Source organism: Coenobita brevimanus, chromosome 1, assembly GCF_032717465.1.
Source record: "Coenobita brevimanus isolate Jiangsu-jjx chromosome 1, ASM3271746v2, whole genome shotgun sequence".
In the NCBI taxonomy this organism is placed as follows: domain Eukaryota; kingdom Metazoa; phylum Arthropoda; class Malacostraca; order Decapoda; family Coenobitidae; genus Coenobita; species Coenobita brevimanus.
The window spans coordinates 3,339,952-3,350,752 of NC_136954.1; the positions used below are offsets into that span (position 1 = coordinate 3,339,952).

The 10,801-nt window shown below is 50.1% G+C and overlaps 1 protein-coding gene across 1 annotated transcript in view; it reads left to right on the top strand.

Annotated features, from left to right (window-relative positions):
- The window catches only part of LOC145412288 (cell adhesion molecule Dscam1-like), a 101,183-nt gene extending 93,821 nt beyond the window's left edge, over positions 1-7,362 (top strand). Inside the window, exons 40-44 of the mRNA XM_080282238.1 lie at positions 626-736; positions 2,048-2,188; positions 3,406-3,528; positions 4,076-4,355; positions 7,007-7,362. Coding sequence (XP_080138364.1) covers positions 626-736; positions 2,048-2,188; positions 3,406-3,528; positions 4,076-4,355; positions 7,007-7,217 — 866 coding nt within the window. The 3' untranslated portion in view covers positions 7,218-7,362. The remainder of the gene's footprint in view (positions 1-625; positions 737-2,047; positions 2,189-3,405; positions 3,529-4,075; positions 4,356-7,006) is intronic.
- Positions 7,363-10,801: the final 3,439 nt, after the last annotated feature.

Genomic DNA, 10,801 nt, shown 5'->3' on the forward strand with positions numbered 1-10,801 from the left:
TTATCAGAGCTTACACGGTACTCTCCTATCACCACCCTGACAGTCCTCTCGCTATCTGCTTCCTTATCTTTGCTAAAACAGTACAGATTTATAGCTATTTTTAACGAGACTTCCATATTCCGCTCGTCTTGACGCTGATATATTGTTGTCCACTCTACCAACACTACCAACACCTCACCCCTCCACTACCAACGCTAGAAGCACCCACCCACCCACCCTGCCACCCATCCCATACATCCACATCGTTATCAAGGCCAACACAGTCCTCTATCGCCTTTGACAAACCTTCCACTCACGTACTTGCATCTTTTCCACTCTCCTTTTGTTGTTTTTGCCCACACTGCCAACACCCCACCCACCCGCCCACCCTAACACCCACATCCTGCACCTGCTTGCAAACAGTAACCTGCAACCTGCATGTGGACCAAGACAAGGATTATTTTTGTATTTATTTTGCCTTTCCTTCTTACGTTCATCTTCTGTAAAGGGGCGATGACTTCTCTACCCGGCTGGTTGATTGGCTGGATGACTGGCCACCAATCTGATTAGGTCTGTAGCCGGCTGACTGGCTAATTGGCTGGCTGGCTCAAGGCACGAACTACACTGAAGGCGGCCACTTTTCCAGGCGTGCCCTCCCCGCCCCGCCCCGCCGCCCCCTCCGACTACACCTGCGAGATGGCCAGCAAGACCACCAAGAGCAAGGCCGCTTCAAGGACCCCCTCTGCTCAGGACAAAGGTGAGGCTCGTTCTGCCATTTTTCTGCCCGACAAGGAGAGTATGTTTTTACCCCTGTTTGTTGGTTTGTCTGTCTGTCTGTTAGCAGGATAACTCAAAAACTAAAAGAGATATTTGGACCAAAGTTGGTGGGTAGATAGCCCATATCCCAGGGAACACTCGATTAACATTTGGCACCGATCCTGATAGTATTACAGATTCTGGATCCGGAAAACACTTATTGTGAAACCCTAATCAGTGATGAGAAAACCTAACCTATTATGAAGAGTGGTTTGGAAATTACGTTGGCCTTGTCGGAGAGAAGCGCTCCACTGAGTGCCCCTCTAGTTTTTTTTCCTTTTTATGCTTCAAGATTGGCAGTCTGTGGCTGTGTACAATGACTGTGTTCTGTGACACTGCTATAAATGACTATTGTGACTATGTACTCTAACTGTACTATCACTGTGTACTACGATTAACTGTGTACTGTGACAGTGTATTAGGACTGTGTACTGTGACTGTATACTGTGACTTTGTGCTATGAATGACTATTGTGACTATGTACTCTGACTGTACTATGACTATGTACTATGAGAGACTGTGTACTGTGTGTGTGTACTGTGACTACCTGTACTGTGACTGACACTGTACAATGACTGTGTACAACGACTGCTTATTATGACTCGCTTTACTTTGACTGACTTTGTACTACTGTGTGCTCTGACTGTGCACTCTGACTGTGGACTTTAACCATCTGTGCATTTTGGCCGTGCACTCCATCTGGCCGTGACGATAATTGATGCATGCTAAATGGATTCCTGTAGTGCCACTCTGACTGACCGTGCACTCTGACTGACCGTGCACTCTGACTGACCGTGCACTCTGACTGACCGTGCACTCTAACTGACCGTGCACTCTAACCGACCGTGCACTCTGACTGACCGTGCACTCTAACCGACCGTGCACTCTGGATATCCGTGCACTCTGGATATCCGTGCACTCTGGATATCCGTGCACTCTGGATATCCGTGCACTCTGGATATCCGTGCACTCTGGATGACCATGCATTTTGACTGACTGTGCACTCTGGATATCCGTGCACTCTGGATGACCGTGCACTCTGGATGACCGTGCATTCTGACTGACCGTGCACTCTGGATGACCGTGCATTCTGACTGACCGTGCACTCTGAATGTGATTTTGCTAGAGCACTTCAACTATAGACTCACGACTGTGCACTGTGGCTTCCCGTGCACTGCGCCTTCCCGTGCACAGCGCCTTCCCGTGCACAGCGCCTTCCCGTGCACTGTGGCTAATCGTGCCCTGTCTGCAGGTGTGGGTAACAAGGAGGCCAGTGGGTCATCGGTCACTTCGGTCAGCAGCAACCACGAGGAGTTAGTCCGCGCCTACCACGCCCACACCAGGACCAGAGACACGCCCACCACGCCAGACTCGGGGCGGCGGAACAGATGTGGTGAGTCGCCATCTCCGCTAGTAACCAAGGAGACGCGTGCCTCCCTCATAATTAGGGCCTTTCGTCTGTTAAAGAAGCTCCCTAACACCTCTTCCGTAGCGATTTGTTTTTAGATATGGGGTAAGTCTCCATCTGTACTAGTAACCAAGGAGACTTGTTCCTCGCTCATAACTAAGGCCTTTCGTCTGTCAAAGAAGCTTCCTAACACCTCTTCTTTAGCGATTTATTTTTGGATGTGGTGTAAGTCTCCATCTTTACTAGTAACCAAGGAGACTCGTTCCTGCCTCATAACTAAGGCCTTTCGTCTGTTAAAGAAGCTCCCTAACACCTTTTCCGTAGCGATTTATTTTTGGATATGGGTTGTTATGTATTTGTCTATCTGTCTATCTATTGCCAGACTCCTTAATCCCGTGAGGGGTGGCCACAAACAAATCGCCTCCATGTCGCCCTGTCCCACGCCATTTCACTGCCCTGCTCCCAGCTCACACACCCCTCTCTCATATACCTCTCCACTCCATCCCTCCATCTCATCCTCGGCCTCCCCCTCCCTCTCCCCCCCTCCACCTCACTCACATACACTCTCCTCGTCAGTCTCTCACTCTCCATCCTCTCTCTGACATCATACTTTGCATAAACTTCTTACAAAAGGGTATTAACCAGCCATATAGGAAAAATAAATCGCAAAAGAAGAGATGTTAAGGACAAGAATACAAGTCTAGGAGTAAAGGATAGGGGAAGTTATTAAGGCTCTCCCCCACCCACCACACCCCCATTCTCCCCCACTACACCCTCACTCTCCCCCACCCACCACACCCTAATCCACCCCCACCCATCACCACACCCTCATTCTCCCCCACCCACCACCACACCCTCACTCTCCCCTCCCCCACCCACCACACCCTCACCCTCTCACCCAGACAAGAATAAGAGTAAGAATCCAATTTTCCATCGGAATAAGACAAGGATAGAGGATGCTGTAGAGCTGCCCGCCCCCAACAGGTCAGCTCTGGAACTGTCTCCCTCTGTCTGTATTTCCTACTTCCTATGACCTCCAGTCTTTCAAACGCAGTGTGTCCAGGCATCTCGAATGAACGGATCTTGAATTTGGCTCTCTTTTGTATTGTTTTTTTTTTTTTTTTCTTGGAAGGAACGGTTTGCGGGCTCAGCCTTTGGTTCCTTCTTCCTCGCATACAAAAAACCTTCATCCCGCCCCCCAGGTGTGGCGACGAGTAGCGAGGTGACTACGGAATCAGACACGACAGGTGAACCGGAACTTGTGTCCTTCGGCGCTGCCTTGAGTAACAGCCGAGTGCTTCGCGTCCCGGCCCTCTTCAAGCCAGGTAAAAGGCTAGACTAAGGTGCCAATCACGAAGAAGTGCTATACGCACTAGACTAGGGTGCTATCACGAAGAAGTGCTATACGCGCTAGACTAGGGTGCCAATCACGAAGAAGTGCTATACGCGCTAGACTAGGGTGCTATCACGAAGAAGTGCTATACGCGCTAGACTAGGGTGCTATCACGAAGAAGTGCTATACGCGCTCGACAAGGGTGCTAATCACGAAGAAGTGCTATACACGCTAGACTAGGGTGCTAATCACGAAGAAGTGCTATACACGCTAGACTAGGGTGCTAATCACGAAGAAGTGCTATATACTCTTTTTGCCTTAACTTGGATTAAAATTTTGCCTAACTTAACTTAATTGAATCTAATCTAACTTGTCCTCCCCTGCCGTGCCCTGCCCTGTCCTGCCCTGCCGTGTCCTATCCTTCCTTGCCATGCCCTGCCGTGCCCTGCCCTGCCGTGTCCTGTCCTACCCTTTCATTCCCTGCCGTACCCTGCCCTGCCCTGCCGTGCCCTGCCCTGCCGTGTCCTTGGCGGTGGCAGACGGGGACTACCAGACAGTGGCTGACATGGTTGGCGGAGGCAGATCGAGAACGGAGTCAACCACGAGCCACGAGGAGAGCTCGGACGAGGCCAAGGGCGGCGCGACCACCAAGGGCACCACCAGCGGGAGCCAGAGACGCACCCGGGGGCAGGAGCACCCCCCGCAGCGCCCGAGCCACCGACCCTCCCGCGGCGACCCTGACTACAGTTACGCCCGGCCCGTCAAGAGGCAGGCACAGGCACCGGCACCACCCACACTGTCATCCACTGAGAGCAACAGGTGAGGCAGGCACACCCACTGACAACAACAGTGAGGCAGGCACACCCACTGACGACATAGGTGAGGCAGACACATCCACTGACGACATAGGTGAGGCAGGCACACCCACTGACAGCAACAGTGAGGCAGGCACACCCACTGACAGCAACAGTGAGGCAGGCACACCCACTGACAGCAGCGGTCAGGCAGGCACACCCACTGACAACAACAGTGAGGCAGGCACACCCACTGACAACAACAGTGAGGCAGGCACACCCACTGACAGCAACAGTGAGGCAGGCACACCCACTGACAGCAACAGTGAGGCAGGCACACCCACTGACAGCAGCGGTCAGGCAGGCACACCCACTGACAGCAGCGGTCAGGCAGGCACACCCACTGACAGCAGCGGTCAGGCAGGCACACCCACTGACAGCAATGGTGAGGCAGGCACACCCACTGACAGCAACAGTGAGGCAGGCACACCCACTGACAGCAACAGTGAGGCAGGCACACCCACTGACAGCAACAGTGAGGCAGACACACCCACTGACAGCATAGGTGAGGCAGGCACATCCACTGACAGCAACAGTGAGGCAGACACACCCACTGACAGCATAGGTGAGGCAGGCACACCCACTGACAACAACAGTGAGGCAGACACACCCACTGACAGCATAGGTGAGGCAGGCACACCCACTGACAACAACAGTGAGGCAGGCACACCCACTGACAGCATAGGTGAGGCAGGCACACCTACTGACAGCAACAGTGAGGCAGGCACACCTACTGACAGCAATAGGTGAGGCAGGTGTCAGGTGTGTGGTGTCAGGTATGTGGAGTCAGATGTGTAGTGTCATGTGTGTGGTGTCAGGTGTGTGGTGTCAGGTGTATGGTTTCAGGTGTACTGTCAGGTGTGGTGTCAGGTGTGTGGTGTCAGGTGTGTGGTGTCAGGTATGTGGAGTCAGGTGTGTAGTGTCAGGTGTGTAGTGTCAGGTGTGTGGTGTCAGGTGTATGGTTTCAGGTGTATTGTCAGGTGTGGTGTCAGGTACGTGATGTCAGGTGTGTGGTGTCAGGTGTGTGGTGTAGGTGTATGGCGTCAGGTGTGTGGTGTCAGGTGTGTGGTGTCAGGTGTGTAGTGTCAGGTGTGTGGTGTCAGATGGATGGTGTCAAGTGTGTGGTGTCAGGTGTGTGGTGTCAGGTGTGTGGTGTCAGGTGTATGGTGTCAGGTGTGTAGGGTCAGGTGTGTGGTGTCAGGTGTGTGGTGTCAGGTGTGTGGTGTCAGGTGTGTGGTGTCAGGTGTCTGGTGTCAGGTGTATGGTGTCAGGTGTGTGGTGTCAGGTGTGTAGTGTCAGGTGTGTGGTGTCAGGTGTCTGGTGTCAGGTGTATGGTGTCAGGTGTATGGTGTCAGGTGTATGGTGTCAGATGTGTGGTGTCAGGTGTGTGGTGTCAGGTGTGTGGTGTCAGGTGTGTAGTGTCAGGTGTGTGGTGTCAGGTGTCTGGTGTCAGGTGTCTGGTGTCAGGTGTATGGTGTCAGGTGTATGGTGTCAGGTGTGTGGTGTCAGGTGTGTAGTGTCAGGTGTGTGGTGTCAGGTGTGTGGTGTCAGGTGTGTGGTGTCAGGTGTGTGGTGTCAGGTGTATGGTGTCAGGTGTATGGTGTCAGGTGTGTAGTGTCAGGTGTGGGGTGTCAGGTGTGTGGTGTCAGGTGTGTAGTGTCAGGTGTGTGGTGTCAGATGGATGGTGTCAAGTGTGTGGTGTCAGATGTGTAGTGTCAGGTGTGTGGTGTCAGGTGTATGGTGTCAGGTGTGTAGTGTCAGGTGTGGGGTGTCAGGTGTGTGGTGTCAGGTGTGTGGTGTCAGGTGTATGGTGTCAGATGTGTGGTGTCAGGTGTCTGGTGTCAGGTGTCTGGTGTCAGGTGTATGGTGTCAGATGTGTGGTGTCAGGTGTATGGTGTCAGGTGTGTGGTGTCAGGTGTATGGTGTCAGGTGTGTGGTGCCAGGTGTGTGGTGTCAGGTGTGTGGTGTCAGATGTGTGGTGTCAGGTGTGTGGTGTCAGGTGTGTGGTGTCAGGTGTGTGGTGTCAGATGTGTTGTGCCAGGTGTGTGGTGTCAGGTGTGTGGTGTCAGATGTATTGTCAGGTGTGGTGTCAGGCGTGTGGTGTCAGGCGTGTGGTGTCAGATGTGTAGTGTCAGGTGTGTGGTGTCAGGTGTGTAGTGTCAGGTGTGTGGTGTCAGGTGTGTGGTGTCAGTAATTACAAAGCAAGATTAATTATTTTAAAGCCAGACCACTCACATAGGAACTTACGATTTATGTGGTTCAAGTATGTTGATGATGATGATGATGAGGAGGAGGAGGAGGAGGAGGAGGAAGAGGAGGAGGATAACCGCAATACGAATAACACTCATGACTTGACCATCACACTGCCATATTGCAGAACATATACCTACCAGAATCCTTTTACTCCCCAAACCTCCTCTCTTTGAAATTCCCTTCCCTGGACTAGTTTCCCCCAAAATTTCAACCCATAGCAGTTTATGGCCAAGCGTTCGGGATTTTTTTTATGAATGTTGGACGCCTGTAATCTGGTTTATGGATTTTTTTCTATATTTAGTTTGTTTTTCCTCTTCTGTTCATTGTCTGTGAGGAAAAAGAAATCAAACTGCTCCTCCTCAGCGCCGACTATGGCGATGGGTGGACAAGGCCAGGCGGGGACGAGCCGTACAGTCGCTGCCACATCCTTGAGTTCTCTGAGGCTGAGTGCGACCACCCCTCCACCCTCAAGGACGGGATCCAGCCCCTCGAGCAGCTGATGGCGGACCTGCAGGTGGAGAAGATGGTGATGGAGACCAGCAAAACTCCCAAGATATTCAACACGGAACTCTGACAACAAAGCCAACCCATTCTGAAAGTTGTTGACATCAGCTAAACCTCCAAGAAATTTAACCCAGACCTCTGAGAACAAAACCAACCCATTCTGAAAGTTGTTGACACCAGCTAAACTTTCTAGATATTCAACACGGACCTCTGACAACAAAGCAACCCACTCTAAAAGTTGTCGAGACCAGCTAAACCTCCAAGAAATTCAACCCAGACCTCTGAGAACAAAGCCAACCCACTCTGACTCCAGTAGAATTCCTAAGATATTCAGTACACAGCTCTGATATCGTAACCAACCCCATTGACATTTCTAGAAACCGATAAAGCTGCCATATTATTCAAAACGAAACTTTGACGCAAAATAGTCAATCTTGAAAGTTTTTGACTCCAGTAAAACTTCTAAAATACTCAGCATGGAACTTTGACAACATAGCAGACCTCTGACACCACTAAAATTCCTAGGATATTCAACACAGGACTCTGACAACAAAGCAGATCCATCCTGACACCAGTAAAATTCGCAAAACATTCAGCACGTAACTCTGACAACAAACCCAACCCATTCTGACAACATTTTTAAATAGATTCAAACAGAACTCTGACAATCGAATTCTGATAACAAAACCAACCCCACTGACAGCCATAGACACCAGCAAAACTCGCAAAATATTAAAAACGGGACTTTGGCGCCAAAATAAACCAATTTTGAAAGTTTTAGACACGAATAAATGCTTCCAAAATATTACAACACGAATCTCTGCAGCTAAAAACCAAGCCACTCTGACAAATCGCATCTGACCTATTCTCTGTGGCTGTCTTGACTTTTTGCACTGTAACTTGGCCTAAAATTATCCTCTCTTCGTCTTGAATGCTGAGTTGTGGCAGTAGATTAACACTAGAATATGGTGCTAGTCACGAAGAAGTCCTGTGGAAAGGGTGTGGAGTCCTAGCAGAGGGTTTTTCTGCCACTGAGCTACGTGAAATAAGCTACAAAAGGACGAAAATCTGGGTCAAGTTAGAGTAAAAGGAGTATAGGCAAAATTCTTAACACGACACCTGAACCAACACACACACACCTCCCGCTCTTCCTATTGATCTAGACACCACCAGAATCAATATCATTTTTTCACCACTGCCGCTCTGGCGGTGCTACAGACAGACAAACACCAGACATTGACCACAGCTGCTAGGTCACGTCCACACCAAATACTTGCGGGTGCGGGCGGGTGTGGGCTGATGTGAGAGAGTATGGGCGAGTATGGGCGGGTGTGGGCGGGTGCGGGCTGGTGTGGGTGAGTGTGGGTAATTGTTGGTGGGAGCGGGCTGGTGTGGGTGGGAGCGGGTGAGTGTGGCTGGGTACGGGCTGGTGTGGGCAAGTGTGGGTGGTTGTGGGCTGGTGTGGGCGGTTTTGGACGGGTGTGGGCTGGAGTTTTGTATCACCGTAACCCACACAAGTGGCTCACTGGACGCGGGCGGGTGCGGGCGAGACCTTCCATGGATTACACTGATGCAGAACTCCCCTCCCACACCAGCAGACTTTCGGTGTGGACGCAACTTTAGACGGTGAATGAAGCCAACAGTACAGCATTTTCACCACAGCTATAGACAGGTGCAGCAGCTAACAATTTGGCCAGCAAACACTATTTCCACAGCTATGATGGTGCTTGAATTACTAAAGCCCTCCAGATTCTCACCACAGTTATCAGTAAAGCTAAGAGTTCTGTATTTACACCACAGCTAACAGTATAACCAGCGAGGACTTCTACCACAGCTCTGATGGTGCTAAAATCAATAACCCCCACCACATTTTCACCACAGCAATGATGATGCTAGGATTAACCACAATTATTTTCACCAATACTCTATGATATTGCTAGGATTATTATTTAAAAGTGTTATTTTTACTACACAAACTTTACTCAGATTTGGCCTACAATTGCCATCTCTCCATCTTGAATGCTGAGTTGCAACAGTAGCACTAGAATATGACGCTAGTCACGAAGAAGTGCTGAGGGAAGGGATGCAGAGCCGTAGCAGTGTCCTTTCTGGCACTGAGTCACGTGAAATAAACTGCAAAAGGACGAAAATCTGAGCCAAGTTAAGGTGAAAGGAGTTCAGATTTATTAGGAGGAGAGTGTATGTGAGTGAGGGGGAGGGGGGGAGAGGGAGGGGGAGGCCAATGATGAGATGGAGGGATGGAGTGGAGAGGTATATGAAAGAGGGGGGAGTGAGCTGGGAGCAGGGCAGTGAAATGGCGGGGGACAGGGTGACTTGGAGGCGATTTGTTTGTGGCCACCCCTTACGGGATTAAGGCGTCTGGCAATAAATAGATAGATTTTTATGATGGAATTTGTGGCTTCTGATGGTCTACTCTTTTCACTTAAACCTGGCCCAGTGGTGGAGAGGAACGCCTTCACGTGGTGGCACTGACAGAGGTGGGAGGTGGAATTGCCGTGTTGTATAAATGTCCCTGAAGTTCCTCCATATCCCCAGTTCCTCCTTATCCTCAGTTCCTCCTTATCCCCAGTTCCTCCTTATCCCCAGTTCCTCCTTATCCCCAGTTCCTCCATATCCCCAATTCCTCCTTATCCTCAGTTCCTCCTTATCCCCAGTTCCTCCTTATCCCCAGTTCCTCCTTATCCCCAGTTCCTCCATATCCCCAGTTCCTCCTTATCCCCAGTTCCTCCTTATCCTCAGTTCCTCCTTATCCTCAGTTCCTCCTTATCCTCAGTTCCTCCTTATCCTCAGTTCCTCCTTATCCTCAGTTCCTCCTTATCCTCAGTTCCTCCTTATCCTCAGTTCCTCCATATCCCCAATTCCTCCTTATCCTCAGTTCCTCCTTATCCTCAGTTCCTCCTTATCCTCAGTTCCTCCTTATCCCCCAGGGAGAGGGATGGTGGATTGCGGGATAGGGATATTTTCAGCCTGCAGTCCACTGGGTTCACGTTTAGATGAACATGGGACTACTACTACTACTACTACTACTACTACTACTACTACTGCGACTACGACTACTACTATTACTACTGTTACTACTACTACTGTGGTATTACTATCACTACTATACTACTACTACTACTACTACTATGGTACTACTACTACTACTACTACCACTACTACCACTACTACTACTACTACTACTACCACCACGACTACTACTACTACTACTACTACTACACCAACTTGGCCTAAAATCGCTATCACTCCATCTTGAATTATATAACACACGTTAACGCAAGAAAATAATGCTAGTCACGAAGAAGTGCCGTGGAGAGGGCGTAGGAAAATCTGGGCCAAGTTAAGGTGAAAGGGGAATAGCACTTTGTATCATGGCGGTCTAAAGCCGGTTAACGTTTCCCTGCCTAATATAAGGAGGGGAAGACAGAGGACGAGCAAGATTCCGGACCCGATGTGTAAGTAATAATTTTCTCCTAATTATTCCTCCCTAATTACCTTGACCGATATTCCTCCCTAATTACCTTGACCGATATTCCTCCCTAATTACCTTGACCGCTATTCCTCTTGACTGATATTCCTCCCTAATTACCTTGACCGCTATTCCTCTTGACTGATATTCCTCCCTAATTACCT